Source organism: Lepisma saccharinum, chromosome 10 (assembly GCF_977018435.1).
Source record: "Lepisma saccharinum chromosome 10, izLepSacc3.1, whole genome shotgun sequence".
Classification (NCBI taxonomy): Eukaryota; Metazoa; Arthropoda; class Insecta; order Zygentoma; family Lepismatidae; genus Lepisma; species Lepisma saccharinum.
The window spans coordinates 34,652,572-34,675,462 of NC_139238.1; the positions used below are offsets into that span (position 1 = coordinate 34,652,572).

Consider the following 22,891-nt stretch of genomic DNA (forward strand, 5'->3'; position numbering starts at 1 on the left):
CATATCAGAAGCAAGGAACAATTTATAAATATTAGTATTGTTTTATTGGTAATACAATTTGATGCCTATATCCCCCCACCCCCCAGAGGAAAGTGGCTGGATTTAACACTGATCTGTGCATAGGAGTGATCAGAACTTCATGTAAGTTGAATGCAAGACTAAATTCAAGGAAAGGGGAATTAAGTGAGGGCCGTGTTCATTGTCACCAGATGTACGATAGCTTACGAAAGTAAACAATGAAATTAAATCTTATCCCGATTCCCGGGCAACAGAGCCCAGTCGCCAAACCTCCACCAATGTCTCCACCTTTCGGCATCAAAATTTTCAAGTAAACCCAACAACAAAAATGCAGTCTTTTGTCCGATTACAAAGGCTAGCCACCGCAGTACCACGCTTGTATGCTGTTAGGTAAGCTTCTTTACAAAAGGTCCTCTTTACAAGCACATTCTACGCCAGGCATAGCCAAACTTGGGCTAGCATACATCCTCTTTTCACCGAATATTTCTTCTTTTTAGATAATAAAAAGGATGCCCGGACGTATTTATCTTTTAGGGTAAAAAGCAGGGACGTCGTTAGGGGTGACGCGGGGGCACTGGTCCCGGCAAATGTCCACGTGTCCCGGGGAAACTGTTCTGTATTTGCTGGAAATTTTACTTTGATAACAAATATTGCAAAATAATTCTTCAGTAAATTTTGCTTGCAGTTTGAAACACTTCTTCAATTTTCAGTAGCACGAACCCAAACAAGGCATTTCTTTCTTATTTCCCTGTTTCTTGCTTGTTGAACACAAACAGGTGTATTAGATTAGCAGAGGATGCAGTTAATGGTTTTGTGGTCCGCCCCGTTCAGGGAAGTCTGAGACCTATTGAAAATGCACTTTTCCTCCCTGCTGCACACCAGATCCCCCCAAAACTCACACTTGCTCCTCATCTGGCTCTGCACTGGCACCATGGGCGCCGAAAGGACGACACAAACAGGAAGATTTAGCTACAGGTGGCTAGAACTTTCTGGGTTAATTATTTTATGGTTCAGAAAATATATCCCCATGCGTTTCAAATTTCAAGAACAGAATTCTATTGCTTGTCCCTTTTTCGGCGCGGGAATGAATGACATAGCGGCTATTCTCGCATGCACTCAACCCTCCTGGTAATGACCTGCCCTGCAAATGAGGGGAAAGGCCACTTTCTGAAAATTCGGAGAAACATCGAATCGGTCCGTTCATCTGTTGATTTGGTGGACAATTTTATATCTGAGAGATAGTTTGAAGTAGGATTTGTGGTCCGAGCGGTGGTAAACTTCTGTAAACGCGAGAAGATAACATCACGAAGTGTTTGTGATCTCGTTTTTCTACATCGCAAGATCCTGGGTTCGACTCCCAGGGTGGTTGATCTCATGTATAATGAAGAATAAACCACGTTTCAATTAAGGAAGGAAACTAGGTATGTAGCAATTGTTTTAACAGCCGTCTGCATACTCTATAAGTATTATGTTACAAAATTTGTATATCTTTCTGACTTTCTGTGATTTTTCTTCATTTAGCCTCCACCTGCAAATGCGGAAGCTGCTGCTGCTTAGGTGGCTAGGTTGGCTAGACATACAAATATAATTAATCCCTAATCATACAGCGAATAATAGTTATAATATAATCATGAGTTATGGACAAGCAAATAACTTATCAAGCGTTCTCTGTTTCTATTTGTTGTGCAGTGGTTAACGAGGTGCATTACGATGCCAGGCGTCCTGGGTTCGAATCCTGGACTGCGCGTGTGTGTTCTTTATGATGGTCCTTTCATCAATTTCACATCACTCATTTTCATTTTCATCTTCACGATTAGCCAAGAAGTGTCAGAGAAGCGAAGTAAAATAAACCAAATCAATCATTTATATATTTCTATATTACGCCGCTTGAGTTAAATGCGATGGGACAAACATGATAGCCTACAACCATACCTGTCCAATGTCCGAACCTTGGACCTCTGGTATCATAGCGTGTTATACTCAGTGGAATTCTTAGGAAGAAAAACTGTAAAAATAAGGTGAAAAGAAGCAAAATTGTACGATTCATAAAAAGCCATGTTTATTTCTTCTAAAACCTTCCAATTATCGAGTTCGTGTTTTAAATCCACTTTATGCACAGTAAGGCTAATCGGGGATCCAAACCACTTGTGCCTCCACCGGGTATCGAACCTGGGACCCCTTACAAATCGCCGACGCTACCACTGCGTCATCGTGGAGGCCGAGAAAAACTTATAATTAGTCAGTAATATTAATATTGAGGGACAAGGCCTGCGAAGAGTTCTTTCATTCGGTTGCGCGTGGTCATCACATCGAGTCCCATAGTTTCGAGAGCAGAATTTTCTTCCATATAGCTTTCAAGTACTTTCCAAATTGTCCTCACGATGTTGGAACAGCACACAAATTTTGGAACTAATACAAGCAGGCACATACCCAGGGAAGGGGCTCTGGGGCTGCAGTCCTTTCCCGAAATCCTACAAATATCTGATTTTAGTAATGTGTAGTAGTAACTAAATTTACTTCATGAACAGGATTAAACATCTTGTATATGGTAAGTTGCAATATACCAAGAAATTCATCTTCAGCACATTTACCCCTCCCCCAACCTTTTCGTCTTTAGATGGCGGCTGCCGATAAGGGATAAGCCCCTTAATAAAATTCTGGCTAACTGGCCTGCCCGCCAGAGATCAAACCTTGAACCTGTCGAACCAAAGACGAGAGCGTAATCATTTGAGCGTGTGGGAACTTTGTTTAATCCAGTTCATCATATAGTCAGTTTTCCACACACACAAGATTAATGTTAAGAAATTAGACGTGTGCATAAAATTTCTTATCGTCATCAATCTCCAAGTGAACAATCAGATGCCATAGAAGACCCGGGCCCGCCCTATAGAATCGTGCTTAACGCGGTCGTCTTGAACTAAGAGATACCGGATTCGATTCCGGTACAAACTGTATACATGAGATGCGTAGCTTGAACTCATTACGCACACATTTCATATTTGCACTGTTGCCAATACTTGTAAACCTGGTTCCAGCACTTTATATCTAAAACCACGGAAAAGGGTTTTATCTACTTCTCAATTTTCTTCTTTTGATTGATTTGATGTTTTAAGTCCACTTTATGCACAGAAAGGCTAATCGGGACTGGACCTACAGTTTAAAGTGGGATCCGAAGCACTATGTACCTCCACCGGGTATCGAACCCGGGTTCCCTTGATTACAAGACGATGACGCTACCACTGCGCCATCGAGGAGGCCCTTGATCCTTTCCTTTCCAAGACTATATATATAATGTATGTATACAGTATAGGCCTATATGGTGTATAAATATTTTGTTAATTTATAATAGTTTGACAGAAAAAATCTTACGTTTGGGCCCCTTCAAACTAATCAACCTAGCTACGTCCCTGGTAAAAAGTCCCTCCCAGCTTTCTACAAGTCCTTAATAGGAAATCTGAAACGTTAAAAATAAGCTTAGAAACTCTCAACATTCTCGCTAGAAGTCACGCTTGTGGCATCAGCATCCAAATCCTAGAATTCACAAAATAGGACGAAGGGACCCAAGAGGATATATACAATAGTACGCCACTAAATGTAACATCAAATAAAGTCAACCGGCATTTACTTCGGTGATGGCTGATAATCAATAATAATAAATGCATTAGGCATCAATCTCCATGTAAATGTAGCATAAGTACATTGGGTCTACTCCTGTGTATATCTGACTGTAATGCAATGCGTATATTAGAGATTCTCTTATATAAGTGTTGCTTAATTACCTGGCCATGTATCGCAGGGGAAAATTCCCTAGTAACACAACAGTTGTGTGAAAGGAGGGACTCCTCAAGAATTTGCACGCAGCAAGCATAAGAGGCCAAAATTCATAACTCGAAGGTTCAAAACTGATGCAACTTCAACCCAAATTAAATCGCCATGATAGTCTTATCTCGAGTGCGAATGCGATTAATGCTAATATTCATACTCAGGCGTGGTCGATATTAGAAATCTACAATATTCCTTCTGCCAGCTAAGAACCTGCAGAATGTTTTTCGTTGTTGTTCCGTTCTTGACACGTGCCAGGAAAAGTGGGACGGCGGTGACGCGGAACAAGCTTCACGCTATCAAGCATGATATTCCTCGTACCGTCCCTCCCGTCGAGAAGAAATTTTTAACTCCGCTTCGAATTGGACACAGCCGTCTCACACATCGCCATTATCTGCAAGAGCTGAACTGTGTTGTGCCTGTAATGTCGTTTTAACTGTTCGGCAGGGACGTAGCTAGGTTGATCAGTTTGGGAGGGCCCAAACGTAAGATTTTTTCTACCAAACTATTATAAATTAACAAACCATTTATACACCATATAGGCCTATACTGTATACATTCATATGTATATGTATGTATGTATGTATGTATGTATGTATGTATGTATTTATAGTCTTGTTGGAAAGGAACATCATTTCTCCTGTAGCCCCAACAGTATATGGATATAGACTCGCGATATCCACAGCCATTATTCGGGAAACTAAATGCAGAATGAACTCATTAACTTAATGGCTGATACACCAAGAACAATGTCACTAGTCTTTAGATTTGTAAATTTGCTCGAAGATAATTGAGAAGTAGATAAAACGCTTTTCCGTGGTTTTAGATATAAAGTGCTGGAACCAGGTTTACAAGTATTGGCAACAGTGCAAATATGAAATGTGTGCGTAATGAGTTCAAGCTACGCATCTCATGTATACAGTTTGTACCGGAATCGAATCCGGTATCTCTTAGTTCAAGACGACCGCGTTAAGCACTATTCTACAGGGCGGGCCCGAGTCTTCTATGGCATCTGATTGTTCACTTGGAGATTGATGACGATAAGAAATTTTATGCACACGTCTAATTTCTTAACATTAATCTTGTGTGTGTGGAAAACTGACTATACGATGAACTGGATTAAACAAAGTTCCCACACGCTCAAATGATTACGCTCTCGTCTTTAGTTCGACAGGTTCAAGGTTTGATCCCTGGCGGGCAGGCCAGTTAGCCAGAATTTTATTTCCGAGGGGGATTATCCCTTATCAGCAGCCACCATCTAAAGGCCAAAATGTTGGGGGTGGGTAAATGGGCTGAAGATGAATTTCTCGGTATATTCCAACTTAGCATACAAGATGTTTAATCCTGTTAAAGTGAAGTTAATTACCACTACACACGATTTAAATCAGATATTTCTAGGATTTCGGGAAAGGGTTGAAGCTACCTGAGCCCCTTCCCTGGCTACGTGCCTGCTGGTGTTAGCTTCAAATTTCTGTCCCAACATCGTTAGGACAATTTGGGAAATACTTGAAAGCAATATGGAAGCAAATTTCGCTCTCGAAACTAGATAGAACTCGATGTGATGAGAAAGCGTCACCGAATGAAAGAACACTTCGCAGGTCTTGTACCTCAATATTAATTTTACTGACTAATTATAAGATTTTCTTGGCCTCCCCGATAACGCAGGGGTACCGTCGCCGCCTTGTAATCAAGGGGTCCCGGGTTCGATACCCGCTGGAGGGAGGTACATAGTGGTTCGGATCCCACTTTAAACTGTAGGTCCAGTCCCGATTAGCCTTGCTGTGCATAAAGTGGACTCGATAATTGTAAGTTTTTAGAATACTTAAATATGGATTTTTATAAATAGTACAATGTTGCTTCCTTTCACCCTACTTTTACAGTTTTTCTTCCTAAGAATTCCACTGAGTAAAACACGCTACGAAACAAGAGGTCCAAGGTTCGGATTTTAGACAGGTATGGTTGTATCATGTCTGTCCCATCGCCATTCCTTCGGCTCATCATTTATCCTCATCGTCGCATTTAACCCAAGTGGTAGAAGAGCTGCATAAAATAAAAATGTTAAATGATTGATTTGGTTTATTTTACTTCGCTTTTCTGACACTTCTTGACTAATCGTGAAGATGAAGTTGAGGATGACTGATGTGAAATTGATGAGAGGACCATTATAAATAACACACATATCCCCAGTCCGGGATTCGAACTCAGGACCCCTAGCATCGTAGTGCACTTTGCTAACCACTGCACCACGGAGGTCGTCCCAAATAAAAGAGCAGACAATGCTTGATAAGTAATTTTCTTCCCCATAACTCATGATTATATTATATAACTATTATTCGCTCTATAACTTGGGATTAATTATATTTGTATGTCTAGTCAACCTTTGCCACTTAAGCAGCAGCATCTTCCGCATTTGCAGGTGGAGGCTAAATGAAGAAAAATCACAGAAAGCCATAAAGCTATCCAAATTTTGAAACATTACATCTAGAGCATGCATACGGCTGTAAAAAAATTACTACATACCTAGTTTTCTTCCTTAATTGAAACGTGGTTTATTCTTCATTATACATGAGAGCAACCACTCTGGGAGTCGAACCCGGAATCTTGTATGGCAGTCAGACTCCCTTTTAGAACGTCAATGTGTTGGACATTTGGTTGATCAGTCGGTCCTGATACATTGTTTCCAGAGGAAGACAATCTGGTAGCTTCACATTCGACATTTCATTCGCGATGTACGAAAACGAGATCTCAAACACTCCGTGATTCTAAATTCTACCCTCTCGCGTTTACAGAAGCTAACCACCGCTCGGACCACAAACCCTACTTCAAACTAGCTGACATACATCAATTGTCCACCAAATCAACACATTAGGGTCAACCGACAGCTTCGATGTTTTTCCGCACTTTCAGAAAGTGGCCTTTCCCTTCTTTGCAGGTCATCAGCACGAGGGTTGATTGCATCTGAGAAGAACCACCATGTCATTGATCCCCGACCCGGAAAAGGGACAACAGGAGAATTCTGTTCTTGCAATTTGAAAAGCATGGGGGTATCTTTCCTGAACCATAAAACAATTAACCCAGAAAGTCCTAGCCACCAGCGGCTAAATCTTCCGGTTTGTGTCGTCCTTTCGGCGCCAGTGCAGCGCCAGATGTAGAGAAAGAGCGGGTTTGTGTGTGTGTGTGTGTGGGGGGGTTCTTGATCTGGCGTACAGGGAGGAAAAGTGCATTTTCATAAGGTCTCCAACTTCCTGACGGGGCGGGCCGTAAAACCATTAAATGCATCATCCTCTGCCAATGCATCTGCTTGTGTTTAACAAGCAAGAAAACAACACGGTGAAGCACAAGGAACCTTGCTAATCGACACGGAGACAGGTCAAGCCATATACATTTTTGGGATACAATGAACAGATGGTCACAGTTTCAGGCATATCCCTCTCCCAGCACAAACCGCTCTGTCCGCCAATTCTTTCAGTTGAGCGGCAATAGTGGCCGTGTTACGCAATTTTGTTTGAGATAAAATGTCCATTGATATTAGTAGTAAAGATTAAGATTAGCTTGACAGTAGTTTCGAATACTTGTGTAATTTTCTGTGAATAAACTGTCAAGAAAAATCAAAATAGAATGAAAGTCTTGAAACCACCCCCTTACCCCTTCTCTGCATTTGCATAAATTCGACACTGTTCCCCAAGATGCCTAAAACTAAAAGTAAATGATCAATTAGCATAAGAGTAAAATGGGATCGTCCGACTCCCTCCACCCGCTTAAATGTAAGCAGCCTCCTATTTGAGAGTCCTGTTATAATATTAACCAGCCTATCGCGTTGTAGAAAGTACATTTGTGCACGTAGCAAAATATATTGCATGTGGTTCGAGCGAATCGAGTAACAATAGTGGTTGAATGATTTGGTTTACTTTACTTCGCTTTTCTGCCACCTTCGGCTAATCGCGAAGATAAGGACGATTGATGATACGAAATTGATGAAGGGACAATCACAAAGAACATTCATGCCCTTGCCGGGATTCGAACCCGGGATCCCTGGCGTTGTGGTGCGCTGCGCTAACCACTCCGCCACAGAAGTTGAGACATGGCATAAAAATGTAACAAATAAAAAAAAAAAATACTGTAAATAATTCTATTTGGATGGAATTAACAATGGTTCTACAAGAACACACAGTGTTGCTAATACGAGTAATATTGGATTGATTGATTGATTGATTTAGTTTATTTTACTTCGTGTTTTGTGCCACTTGGCTAATTTGCAAATATGGGGATGAGTGATGAAATGATGAAATTGATCATTCACAAACAACCAAGCCCGAGCGGGATTTGAACCCGGGGAGTAATATTGCAATTATATTTATTATTAATATTTTTACTCTTAATTTAAATATTTCATGTGGTGTAAGGCTTGTCGTGTACATAAATAAAACTAGTATTCCACCTGAGAATACTACACGTTGATTTAAAGGCATTAGTTGCACATTCTTCTGTGGCACATATGGGTCTTGTACTAATGGTGCTATTATGGTGGTGATTACGAGAGTAATGTAGACTTAAGTGGCGGAGTGGTTAGTACATCGCGCTACAACGCCAGGGGTCCCGGTTTCGAATCCCGACCTGGGCATGGACGTTTGTGTGTATGTCCATTCATCAATTTCATCGTATCATCACTCATCCCCATCTTCGCAAATTAGCCTAAAGTGGCACAAAAAGCGAAGTAAAATCAAGCAAATCAATTAATCATGCAATCAAAATTTAATGTAATTTATTGAATATCGCAGGTTTATCTCTATTTACCGTGACAAATTGAGCATTCATTTGATTAATATTAAAACATTCGCAGTCCCTATTTATGTCACAGTAGCACGTGAAAAGGACAGGAAAGGGGGTTGCTTCGAGGGAGAAGGAGGGCGAGTAACCTTGAGTGAGCCAATCACAGAGCCTGCCACTTGAAAAAAGGGACCCAAGATCAAACCGTGTTTGTTCTTGCGAACCTCTCGCCAGGAGCGGGGCTCCAGTATGCTTTTCCCCATTTAACTCCATGGGTTTGAGTCAGTGGCGGCCGGTGGGAACTATGATGGGTAGCGCCAACGTGATCAAGAAATCTAAAAAATAACCTCCACAATGTCTCCCCTTCCGCCCCCCCCCCTTGAGGTTGCGCCACTGGCCAAGATGTTTATCCTCGTTTGGTAACGTGGAATACAACGTGTGTTTAAGTAATAACGTACTAATCCGATTCATCTTCACTCACTAACCTATCTTTATACACTACTGGACACTTCCCTAAAAATATAACAATTACAAGAGGAAAGGAAAAAGCAAATCCTATCACCTTCTCCTCCTCCATGCACAAGTATTCTAACTGGATGTCGAAAATATCCTTGTTATGAAAAGAAATTGTCGAAATGCCAAAGGAAACTCGCATCATCATAGGATTTTTTACTTTTATATTGTAAAAAAGTCTGGCCCTCTTGGTGCATCTATCTATTATCAAAAATTTTCAATTAACTTTGGAAAAATACTAGGTTCGTTTCTCCAAAAATAGGCAGAAATTACTTCCCGTCTTACAAATCAATCGTACTTAGCGACTTTTCTCTGAAGGTGGCAACTGTGTCAACACTGCGAAAGTTACCTCGCCGTGCCAGGCGAAGACGGGCACGGTTTCTTATGGGCTAACCCCGCCCCCTGCCACTTTGTTCTCGATTCATGGTGGAAATGTTCCTCGCGGAGACTTCTTCAACCCTCTGCACGTGTGTTAACTTTGTTAGGTCCATGGGTTAGGCCAGCTCTTGGGCGGCACGGACTCTTGCCTCGCGAGGGTACGAACGAAACAGCCGGCGATGCAGTGAGAAGGTTGGGGCGGTCGTCACGTCAGCTTGACCGATTGCAAGATTCGAATCTCCTTGTCTGTAAACTATCAATGTATTCATTTAACAATACTTGGCGAGGTATGCGTTTCTTCTGAGGGTAGTGCCATGGCACGGCGGCTCTACCCCTTGAGCCGCCTCTGGTTTGAGTTACCTGAAATTTGTCCCCGCAGGTTTCTGGCGATGTGCGACTTGTTCTGTGCTTCACTGTGTTTTCACCCTAAGAAAGAAATGCTTTGCTTTGGGGGTTCGTGCTATTGAAAATTCAAGATCAGTGTTTTAAACTGCAAGTAAAATTTACTGAAGAACTATTTTGCAATATTTGTCATCAATAGAGCCCGGAAGTTCAGGCATTTATTTTTGTTAAAATAGGCAGGCAAAAAGGCATTTATAATGTGGAAAATAGGCACTAAAATGAAAAAAAAGGCAAAATAAACCGAAAAAAGGCACATTTGGAAGTCACTTACTTTTATCTATAATTTCTGGCAACATGTTAAAATCTACATTGGGAAGAGCATTTCAATTTTATCCGTCTTGATTGCACATAACTACAAGGTGTTTTTTTAAAGTTCTCAACATTCATTGATAATTAGTCGTCTGTCAGAGAGAATGTTTTTCATAATAGAAAATGATCTTTCTACTTCGACAGAAGTTATTGGAGCATACATAAAACAAGCTAATGTAGCTGGACTCATTTTGGTAACAGCATTTTCACCTTCTAGAATATCACAAATTGTTTAAATTGTTTGAAGTCCTCATTTGCACTCACTACCCGTTTGCACTTTTCCGCAACAGCTTCCATCATCTGCTGCATAGATTCCTCGTAGATTTTCATGGATGCTATAATTGTAATTGTCTCTTGCAATGCACCATAATGTGCAAAAATAAACTTGAATAGCACAGGAGTTTTTTTCACTTCACGAATTGAAGCCGCTTCATTTTCTGGAAGAGCATCTATCACCTCACTGTTTTTTCAAGGTTGTTAGCATTATATATAGCTGCTGATATCCAGGCTCCCCATCTGGTCAAAACTGGTTGTGGAGGTAAACTAAGCTCAGATGCAACTTCCTTAAATTTTCGGGTTCGAGAGGTAGATTTCACAAATATCTTCTTTGTGTTCGAAATCAACCTGTCCACTTCAGCAGTCAATCATGCACAAGGAAATGTTAACCGAAAGGCAATATCCTAACTCAGCATGAAATACTTTTTTCTCACACTTTTCTCCTTCAGCAATGTTGAAACATGCATGAGTTCAATATTACTTAAATAAGGCGAAAATTATTCACATAATAAACGGAAGAAAAATAAATGCCAACAACGTTTTTTGGGAGAAAAATCATTTATATACACATTTTTTTTAAAAAAAATGATCAAATTTCGTTGAAAAAGGCAAAAAAAGGCATTATAATTAAAAATAGGCAGTGGGGTCCCAAATAGGCAAAATGAAAAGGCTTCTTCTCGAATATACCGATTTTAATTTTCTCAGACAAAGTTTAAACTTTCCCAGCAATTTATCATCCATGTTGGGAGAGGATGACAGTGTTTTAACTAACGTTTTTAGCTCTGTGAGAAGAGCGGGAGTATGTCCTGTGCAGACCCCTATACAACTTACACGTTTAACACTTCTCAAGGAGCTCTTTAACTCAGGTAAGGATTTTGGATAAGAGGATATACCCCCGTATACATTGATGGGTGTATAATGGCCAAATGGCCAATGGCCCACACATTTTAATTAATTCAATCATTATCTAGCTTACATTTCGTTAAGATTTGTATTAAAAAACTGTTCTGGCAAGGGAATTAATGTTGAAAGATAAAGAATTGAATATTTACTGAATAACAAAAAAGGATGTTCGATCCATGACGAAAAGTAAAGTTCCTGATTAATATTTTATGCATATTAGGCCCTACTATAATTAGTAGTGTGCATAAATCTTCTATGATAATGGTGCTGTCATTCAAACCCGTGTGATCGCAAGCTAATCCTTGCCTTCCAGTTTAGTTCGGGGGAATAAATAACCTTCGATTATACAACAAATACTAAACAATTATAGTAAAGATCGTACTTCGTAAGTCTTTCGAGGGTCTCGGATCCCCTGGATTTCCCCTTAAACAAGTCGTTGACCCCAGTGGCGTGCTCAGGATTTTCGAAAAGGGGGGGGTAAAGGGGAAGGGGGATTTTCATACATTGGGCTTTTGTTCTTTTGCCAGCTTATTTCTACTGGAAGGAGCTTCAATTTGCTTCACGTGCGAAACTGCTTCTCCATCTCTAGGATATTCTTAACTCCTTGTTAAGAAAAAACACAGCTTTCACTTGTTTCATGTTGTTTGTCATGCAGGACTTTAGCCGGCAAAGGCAATAAAAGATGCAAGGTAGGTCCAGCGGCGGGCTTCAAAGAGACCAAAGAGAGCAGCGGGAAGTGCGAGGACAACACTCCCTGCAGAGAAGACAACAAGGTCGTCGACTTCTGCAAGGCGATCATGAAAGAGAAGACCAAGCACAAAAAGTGCTCGCCGCTGGTGGCGTGCGGCGGGAGCGGCAAGAAGGGCGACGCCTGTGGCGGTTCCGGGAAACCCATTTGCAAACCGAAGCAACAAGATCCGGCTAAGCCTTCGTCGGTGCCGAAGACGCTGTGTGGAGGCCCCGGAGCGCGCTCAACGGGCAGAACATTCTGCTCGCCGGACAAGAAGAAGGCTAAGAAGAAGGAGAAGAAGATATGTCCTGCTACCAAGCCGCCGAAGAAAACAGCCTGTAAAGAAGAAGAGGAGAATAAACCAGAGAAAACGAGCTGCAGAACGGAAGTAGGACCGAACACGAGGAAATTCTCAACGTCCGCCATTTTGTTGAAATCGGATTCGACCGACAAGTCGAAAGCTAGTTCTTGCGCTGCAAAGTCGAAACAGAAGTGCAAGGGCAGCAAGTCTGAGGATAAATGTGGAAAGCAAAAAAAACCACCGGGTTCGAAATCGAGCTGTTCTGGTTCGAAGAAGAAGGGAGGAGGAAGTCAGTGCAAGAACAAGAAGGGAGGAGGAAGTCAGTGCAAGATCAAGAAGGGAGGAGGAAGTCAGAGCAAGAACAAGAAGGGAGGAGGAAGTCAGTGCAAGAACAAGAAGGGAGGAGGAAGTCAGTGCAAGAACAAGAAGGGAGGAGGAAGTCAGTGCAAGAACAAGAAGGGAGGCGGAAGTCAGTGCAAGAACAAGAAATCAAGCCAGGATAAGGGCAAGATACCAATATGCGACAAGAAGTGACGAAAAGGTACTGGTCAACCTGAACAAGGTATTTACCACGTTATTGCTCCAGTATAGCTTTTCGAAATTGATAGCAAAGTTTGCTGAAAGTCTACTTTATAAATGTATTTACTAATCAAGGTCAACTCACAAATTTTCCTCCAGTGAGAATCGAGCCGGTGGCAGAGTCGTACTGAAAATCTTTTCTCGTGGAAATGAATGAATTACTTCATTTGGAAGGCCCTGACCCGTTCCATTAAGTTTTTATTTTAAATTTTAGACGTACAGGTGAGTGATCTTACCCTCAGGAAACCAAATTATTGTTTGTTCTAGACAACTCGTTTGGGCCATGACTTAATTTTACATGGAGGATGATTCCCTGTGCAACCGAGTGATCGCGGCTCCACGTACATCAGTCAGCTCAGGAGAAAATCCCCAAACGAGGGGAGACGGCGTGCAGGGGTAAAGGGAAGGACCTACCCCAAATTTGCAGATTTTAAGGGTAGCAGGAAGTGTGCACTCCCCAAACCCTAATAGTGTAGTCGCCTGTCGCTACGTCACTTTACTTCCCATCGGGATCTTCTCCTCAGCGGTCAGTTGTACCACTATCGCAAAGCTAGCGACGGCCACAAGGCATGTGACACTAGCGGGCCTCCAGGACTCCCAAAGGAATCGGACATTTTGGTTTGACTGATTGGTTGATTAATTTGGTTTATTTTACTTGGCTTTTCTGCCACTTTTGGCTAATGAGGATGAGTGATGAAGATGATTAGACCTCAGATATTAGGTTTTTAACCTATTTTTCCTTTACAGGTATGACAGAAGTAATAAGTTATGTTAGAGTTTCGTTAAAAAACGCAACAACTGATGAAGTTTTATAGCGCCTAGAAAACCTATTTTGCTTGTTAGAACCTATTTTAGGTTTATTCACCTAAATCAAGACTTTTTTTAGGTTTTTATATATTTTCAAAGGTTTTACAGGATTTTGATGTCACACAGAGGCATTTGCTTTGTTTGGTCACGAAAAAATTCAATGAACAAGTGTTTGAAACGAACTCTCTGTCGACTTCCCTTCCTCCAAGTCCATAGTGATTTTTCAAAACTCTCAACAATGCAAAATTGTCTGGTGCCACTGTTACTTGTAGAATCCAAAGTGCATACTTCTGATCTGTGTGGTCTTCCTCACTTTCGCATCACGTCAGTGCTTTGTGGCATTCACGCCTTGCAAACTAACATTTCAGCATTGATGTTTTGTTGAAATATTATTTTCAGCAGACAAAATTGCGGAATTTGACTGTGAAGAACATGAAAAGAGATTGTTGCCTAAATATGCGGCGAAGAGTGAATTTAAAGCCTCTATCACACGGAACTCAGTGGCGTAGCGTGATTCTATGAAAGGTGTAAGGCTTCCTTAGATAAACCTGATCTGAATATTGGATAAAGAAAACCCAAAGATATTTTAACTAAATAGAATCTATTTGAATGTAAGTGATGCATGGGCATACTCAATTTCAAACATAAAATGCACACACTCTATGTTAACAATAATAGCATATGTATGTATTACTTAATGAAAATTCTCATTTATACTGTAACTCGATCCGACGATCCTTTAGTCTGAACACCTCCATCATGTCGTCGTAGAACCGGGAGTTTCTGGTCAATGTCTTTAGCAGCTCCTTTTCAATGGATATCAGTCCCAAGTCAGATTTCCTTGCCTGAGTCTGTGTGCTGCGTTAAAATGTGTGAATCCTCTTCAGTGCAGAAAACTACTTTTCCACCGACGAGCTTGAGGCAGGAACAGTGAGGAAGAATTCTGTTAGTTTGTACACTTGTTCAACAGCTTCATTCAAATGGGTAGTACGCAGGTAGCTACTCATGAAGTTGAAACACACTCTTTACTCGATATTCGGCTTCAAAATTACCTATAGCTCAACTGTCAACTGGTAGCAATTGACAAATTTCGCATACAGCTTAGTTAAGCACACAAACTCTTCTTCTGGAAAGGCCATGTCATATTTTTATTCTTATTATTATTTTTCTTTCACTAAAAAGCCATTTGTGGGAAATGCGTAAGATACAATTTGCAAATGCAAATGCATTCGAAAATATTACTCATTATCATGGTTACGATATTTGCGCACATTTTGAAAAGCATATCAAGCAACTTAGACAAAGGAAAAGGTAAAAAAAATCTGTAAATCATAACGCTAAGTATTACGCGCATGCTTTTAACATTACGGGCAACTGGGATGCACTCGCCTAACTTTGCGGGCGCTGCCGGATCTAGAATTGCCAGACATTCCTCTTTTATCTTTAACTTCGCTGCTTCTAATGAAGGTAATATCCAACATTAAACCATCTCTTTGTGAACTTAATAGTTAGTTTACACATTTAAAATGACACCCGTTTTGTTAGCTACACCGCCCGTCAAGCATTGTTGAAACAACACGGGAGTCGATTTTCTTGGTTCTCTTCCGACCGTGGCAAACAGACGCAGCGGGGACAGAAATCTCGCCAGACAGCACCCACTCGTAATGCGCATTACAGTGCGGGAGAATCGGGGCGCCCTGTCATTGGTTGATAAGATACTACGTAAGCAAACACACCCGCCATGGGCGAGTCCAAATCATTTCTTCCATTCAGCCGCACGTAAGTCCTCTCAAGAAGCCTTACAGAGAAACAACTCGAATCAAAACAAGTCCTCAATTGTTTCGTTAAAAGTTCTGCTTGAAGTCTGATATTGCTATGTGTGTTCAAGCGATAAATACGGGAATAAAATACGTTTTCTTCAATAATTTCAGCTTGTAAGGTGGACTTACAAGCCTTACGTGGACACTACGCCGCTGACGGAACTGGATATCTAGTTGGTGATGAACTGACTTTCTAGGTAGAAATCATGGCCGCCTGGCTGACTGCTTGACTGGTTTTGAGGAATAGGACATGTTCTAATTGCTACTAACTTTCCTCGACTAGATTCTGTGGAACAGCCAATCAGATCAAAGTTTGGCCATGTGAAAGACAATCTGTGAGTTCGCAAAGCAGCGTTTTTTGTCTGTGGTTTCCGAGTGCATACATCACGAAAGGCATGTTTACAATTGAAAAAGGAAAAATATTCTTCCATACGTGTATAGTAAACGTTGTAAAGTATGTATTTTATCAGCGCCGTTCTTCTCTACCTAATACCATTTAATGCGAAGCGAGATTCCTCTCGGTTGAATAGTTATCGTATTTGAAAAGTGTGAAGTGATACGTTGTTTACATCTCGCGCGGCCGCCATTATGGGAACGAAAGACTATCGACAAGTACGGTGTAACAAGTATCGTGTGAGGCGAAAACTAGCAAATGGGTAGCCAGTCCAGCGTCAACTAGAGCGTTCCTACAAGATATCCAGTTCCGTGTGATTCAGGCTTTAATAGCAAATTTCCAATGGTAAGTCCTGCCATCGCCGAAGGGTTAGGCAACACACATAACGTTATGCAAGATAGTGCGTATTTCAACACATAGGTGTCCCATTTTCATTGCCGGTGACTATACCTAATCAACATTTTTCAGGAATTTTGAACTATTTTAAGTTTTTTTTACCTACTTCAAGATTTTTCGAGCCTAACAAGATTAATAGGACCTATTTCAGGATTTTTAGGACCTATTTTAGGATATTTAGGATCTATTTTAGTATTTTTAGAACCTATTTTAAGGTTTTTCGAACCTATTTTAGGATTTTTAGAGCCTAAAAGCACACTTTTTAGAACCTAAAAATCCGAGGTCTAGTGATGATATGATGAAATTGATCAAGGGACACTCACAAAGAACAGCCATACCCAGGCTTAGATTCGAACCTGGAGCCCGTGGCGTCGTAGCGCGTGCTAACCATCCCGCCACGAAGGTCAGCATGGTAATTTTGATGTCACACACTTTGGTGTCAGGACATTTTGTATTTTGTGTAACAAAGTTCGTTGAATGATACTTCCCGACGCAGGACATCCATGAACCGCGAAATCGTCAGATGTTCAGTGGAATCAGACTGCTGCTTTTCCTGCGTAGTGTTCTTGTAATCGTTTCGATAGGTGTCTGTCAGATAAGATGTCACCTCAGCTTCAGCAAACTCCAAACATTTTCCTAACATTTGTTGACTTCTTTCTTGCGTTTTGGCTTGCACTGCTTCTTCAGAGAGCACGGTCAGTAGGTACACTTCATCATTTCTGAACTTTTCTTGTAAGTACGATAATCGGATACGTTTCTTCCCACAATGAGAGCTATTCAGTAACGAAGACATTTTCTGTGTGGTGAAGTAACTCGCAATCAGTAAGTATAGTAACTGAAAAGTGAAAGCGAATGCTAGAGGTTAGAGTGAAAGAGTATGTAAAAGAGAAAGGCATCAAATTTTTCTCATCAAAATGTCCAGGCACCAAAGTGTGTGGCATTAAAATTATCTAGCATCAAATATTTCTGCACCAAAAGTGCTAGACTCGGTTGACTGTAGAAACACCGGCATATTTAACACCACCAAACAACGAACACAATGTTAACCAAGGATTTAACTTATTGAAAGTTACTTTAGAACTAAAGCAGATACTGAAAATTATTACATCTATTCATTCCATTTAAAATGGATGTCTTCTTGTTTCTTGGAGTTCCAGTACCGTTTATTTTGTGAACTGGAGATAAAACCAAGCCTCTTCAGAAAACAACAAGAGCTGTGTGCCCATCTCTCCATCATGAATATTGTTTAATAACCACTCACAGAATCAAATTCCAGATTTTGTGCCAGTGGTTCGTAATTCCTGCACCACAGTAATTTTGTATGGTTTTAATCTTAAAAGCTCTTTGGCAACGATAAATGTGAACGTCCACAGATCAGTAAAACAATCATAGAAGTGCAATGTGACTTCACTGCAACATTTAACAAAGAGGCCCAACCGAAACAGAAAATAATCTCACACAGAACATGCAACAAATTATTTTATATTAAGAAAATGGTGAAAGTCATACTGACCTGGATGGGTAACATTGTAAATTATTCTGCAGAGGGTAACAAGACATTCGGGCCACCCTGTAGATAGCTTGTTTCAAGCGCTCTACATCCGACAAGCGTTACCAAGCCAAAGGAAATATCGCCGTTGTTTCAAGTGCACACATACATAAGGCTAGCAGATGTGAACTTGCCAAGGCAAAGCAAGTGCCTAAACCGAGTTTGGTACAAGCTGTCACCGTCATCGCGCTCACCGAACGCGTTGTCGCTATTCACTGTCAGCCCGCTTTCTCTTGGCAGAAGCCAAGCCGCAAATAAGCTACACGGGAATGTACAAATGTTAGTTCAGCACACTATCCACCACCACGATAATTGTGCAAAATAAACTTATTGAATAACCTACAAAAAGTGATGGAGTGGCGACACCACGCGCTTTAAACGCTGCTTCTCTGCTTCCCATTCGCTCCTCGCTGTCTAGATGACATTTTCTTCGTTTATGATTTGCAGAGAAAAACTGTTGAACGATCACAAGGGCGGGAAAGGGGACAGGTTGGAACAACGGGGTTTACAAACAGACAAGAGCGTTTTGAACGTTTATTTGTGGTACTTGCAGACGACCTGATTAACTAACAACTCGTCATTCTTCGGGGAGACTTGGTTGCTTGTACCAGTTTCCCCAATGGGGCTGTTCATTGCCAACTTTTCCGGTGGCGGCGCCACCCCTGCTGTGTTCCTAAAGAATTTCGTTCGTCATTTGGTTACCCTAATATTTACATTGGAGCGCGATGGGATGGCTATTCAAACGTTATTTTCAACGAAGGTAAGCAGTTTTCGTGTAAATCGATAATAAAAATGGGTTTAGTAAAGATTTAAAATTATGTAGCCAGTCATAAGTTTCTGAAAATTACATTCTCCTGGACCTAAGAATTCATATATTAAAGCGTAACGGCAGAGCTGCGCAAACGGGCTAAATAGCACGGTTATGCACAAAGGGCACTGAATTTGATGTCATTTGGGTCGTCCCTAGCTGCCATGGGTCGATAATACAAAAATTTAGATTATATTTATTATTAATTATGACACTATGCCCTAACCGATAACTTAATATTAGCGTATATTTTCATTGTATTAATTTTCGTCCTTCTCTTTAAAAACAATTTTAAAATTATAATTCCTGTAAATAGGAAAGCCCTAGAGGATACGAAATATGAAACAGAAGATAATTTTTTGGTAATACAGAGGTTGTTCGTTTTCTATCCGACCATTTTCGATTCGGTGCTGCCACCTGGCGTATCATGCTGGAACTATGGGTCTACTGGCGGGAGCAGTGTTGTGTCTGACCTTGTAGGTGCGTGAGTGTTGGTAGTGAATGTTATCAAATGGCGCCGAAAATCAACCGGTATTGGGAGGGTTACGTAATGGCCCTTTCCATGCTAAGTTTTTATACGTACGCATTGTGAAACAGTGTCGGGAGAATGGGTTAACACTCGGGGTGACTACTGCAAAAGCTATTGTGGCACACAACAGGCTCTCCTTGCGAAACATTCACCCACGAAAACCACCAGGAGAAGGGCTGCAAGCAAACTGTCACCCGTAGTGCTAAGGGGATCCGCCGATTGGCGTGCCAAGAAAATCCCCCGACTCAACGTGATATGTCCCACAGATTTCACCTCGCACCGTCAACTGTGAACAAAACAATTCGCAAACGCCTCAGGTTGAAGTGTGTGTTCTACCGCTTCACATGCCGAACGGAAGACGAAATGCAGGAAACTGTGTGAAAAGTACCTGGCGGGTTCCAAGTGGAAGGAAGTTGTCAAAATGGATGAATCATATGTCCATCTCACTGCTGGTGGTCACATTCAAGCGATCACATACCGTGACATTGACGGCAAGGGGCGCAGCAACTTTGTTCGTCAGTGCAGGGAAAGTTTCCCTCGTGGCTTTATGGTTGTGACGGGATTCGGATATGAGGGTAAGTTGATGATACGCAAGGTGGACAAAAACGTGAAGGTGAATGCCAGATACTTCCAAGACTCCATTCTGACACCTATCTATCGGAGAGACATCCCACAATTGTATGGAATGAACGCGAACCAGATGATGATCCATATGGACAAGGGTTCGAGTCATACCGCCAGAACATCACTACGTTTTTATCAGGAAATGGCAGAGGAATTAAGAATTCGTGTCATTAAGTTTGAAGACATTCCTGTGAAAAGCCCAGATGCCAGTCCAAAGGATTTTTGTGCATTTGGACTGTTGAAACGACGTCTTCAACATCGCCGCCCGCGCACCCTGAATGGTCTATGGAAAGCTTGCAGGGAGGAGTGGGACAGAATTCCCATGCCTGTCCCGCGCCGGAGCTTGCTGCAATGGAAACTGCGATGCCGGGCGATAGTCCACAATGCTAGGGGTCCAATAGAACATGATCGGTGGTGGCGGCGCGGTATCTCTTAAGGTGAGTACCCGTCAAAAATGATCGGATATAAAGCGAACAACCTTACTCTAACTATTCTTCTCGATAAATGTGTGTGTATAAAACAAAGGACCATATTTACTAGCCACGTGGAAAAGTATGATATGTGAAAAAAGAGTCAGTTATTAATAACAAGTACAAAACTAAAAGTACAGTTGCGCCGAATTATTATGTATTATTCTTTATCGGATTCACAACAATAAAGCACTTAAATAGTGAAAATTGCAAGTGACGTTAACAAGTGCTGTGCAAATTTTAAGGCTTTCTTGAGTTCTTATATCTTTTCTGTTGTTGACGATCGTCTTTTTAAAAGATCTTAGCTTTACAGAACTGATTATTCAACTATCATGTTCAGACAGAATATCGGAGGTTAAGGGGAGGAGGTACAGTTACGCACCAATTGTGCATTTATTTCAATATCGCCCGAATGGACACTGCTACTAAAAAAACAGGATGTATCAAGAGTATGAATTTTTCTCCATGTTGCAAGTGGAAGCGTTTTCTTATGGGCTCGACTGGATCTTTGGCATTCGAATGGGCGAATTTTTTCATTTTTTCTCTCCAATCGAAAAACCTCTTGGATATTTCAAAATATGAAAAATTACTTAGAATTCCTTCTAGAGCAATGACATGAATTCGTGTAGTTTTCTTTCACTATTGTCTAGATATTATCAATAGTTTAATAGACTTACGTAATCGCGAAACTATTGAGAATATCTAGACAACAGTGAAAGAAAACTACACGAAAATTCATAAGTATATGTAATTTTTCATATTTTGAAATATCCAAGAGGATTCTCGAATGGAGAGGAAAATTTGAAAAAATCCGCCCATTCACATGCCAAAGCTCCAGCCGAGCCTTAAGTTGGACACGATATTTGAAAGATATGATGAATAAGAATTTTCGGAATATCATGTATTCCTTATCAACTTCAACATCAAGTTACGGCTAATCAAATGGAAGTTTCGACTTTTCGGCTTGTCAAACACATCTTCAAACCGCCCTCTTTCCGTTGATATAATTTTCTATTCATTCGGAAGTTTGATACTCCCAAGAGAACAAGTCAAATGATACTTCCATAAGCCTAATGCATTTCTTCTTGCCTCCTACGGCCATCCTGGCAGTGTTGCCAAACCTGATGCGCATAAAAGAGCTAAATTTCACCATAAATTGAGTTAAAACTAGTTAAAACTGACTCTCAATGAGCTAGATTTACGAAGTGCTTCCTAGAGTAATGTTAGTTGTCAAAGTGGTGGGGTGTTGCTATTACCGTAAACTCTAAATAGATGACAATTTATTCTTAGTTTTCACCATCTAGATCCGGCGGCATCACCCATCTCATGGTCGTACGAAATCGAAAATAAAGGATTCCCTGATAACAATATTATGCCAATTTCACGTCAATACGGCGATATAAAAAAAGTAGCTGGTGATAAGAGGGGGTGGGGCGACGCAGCCAATATAACGTCACGTGCAAAATGTATAATCACGGCAAAAGTTGGTCTATGTGGGTCGGAACCAGTGATGGCATCATAGTGGGACACGGGTGCAGGCGCCCCAGTTCACAGCCAAACGAGTGCACGAAAGAGCCAGATCTGGCTCCAAGAGAGCTAAGTTGGCAACACTGCAACGGTGAACGATCTTGGGAAGAGGCCCGTGGAGACTGTACCGCATGCTCTTAAGATGAAATTAAACTTGCAATGTAATGTAATAGCTGCACGTTCAGCATCAATTTCCCCATGTATTTAAATGGGAGAACAATTGCCCATCAAAAGCGTGGGGACACAACAGGGGTGCTGCCAGCTACAATAGTTTGCTTTGACACAGGTCCATTCCTTGACAAAGGTTCTTCTGTCTTGTTGAAAATGTAATCGAAAGTGATAATCTCCATTATCACAGTTAAATAATGGTTTCTGGCCCGCTCCTTAACTGTGGGTATGAAATTCTCAAAATCTTTGTCTCCCGCTATTAATTTCATTCCCTCTTCTCTTTCTACACAGAATTTTCATTTCTGTGTATTTGATTAGAAACAGACCTGACTTCCAGACAATGTGAAAATTCTCACGGCTGGCTGCCTGCAAACTGCACTTGTTTCCAACTTTTAATGTGGCCACCAGTTAGCGTGCCAAACGCTTAACAATGCTTGCAAGCTTTCTACTTGTTTTATACCGATGCCTTCACTATCCAATACCCTACAATGATCATTTGCCAAGAAGGAACTTAATACTTTCGACTATAAAAATAGGAGGCAGATCAACCGTATTCCAAAGCAAAGAGCAATCGTTCGATTCCTAATTATGTATTTTATATTAAATTTCCGTTGTTTGCCTTTATTTTCAGTCTGCCACGCCAAACATCTGGTACTACATCCACTGAATTCACATCGTTCTACCAACGTTTTGAACCAAAACATATTTTCGGCATTCAAAATTAAAGAGGTATCCATCAATATGGTGCTCGGAAGATCTCTGCAAACAATTTTAGCCTCTGATATTTTGTTCATAACTTCT

At 41.1% G+C, this 22,891-nt stretch overlaps 1 protein-coding gene across 2 annotated transcripts; it reads left to right on the forward strand.

Moving 5' to 3' along the window:
* The first annotated feature begins 275 nt into the window (after positions 1 to 275).
* LOC145994322 (uncharacterized) lies at positions 276 to 22,891 on the forward strand. 2 transcript variants are annotated; one of them, XM_083130426.1, is made up of 3 exons: positions 276 to 408; positions 12,044 to 12,981; positions 22,722 to 22,891. In XM_083130426.1, exons 1-2 carry the CDS (start codon positions 347 to 349, stop codon positions 12,951 to 12,953), a joined length of 972 nt encoding a protein of 323 aa, XP_082986552.1. In that variant the 5' UTR covers positions 276 to 346; the 3' UTR covers positions 12,954 to 12,981; positions 22,722 to 22,891. The 2 variants fall into 2 exon arrangements, with proteins under 2 accessions (XP_082986552.1, XP_082986553.1); XM_083130427.1 differs by having other exon boundaries at positions 12,044 to 12,960.

Coding starts and splice junctions, on each gene's coding strand:
- LOC145994322 (XM_083130426.1), top strand. CDS start 347: ATGCAGTCTTTTGTCCGATTACAAAGGCTAGCCACCGCAGTACCACGC. Junction 409..12,043: donor CCACGCTTGTATGCTGTTAG/GTAAGCTTCTTT, acceptor TTTGTCATGCAG/GACTTTAGCCGGCAAAGGCA.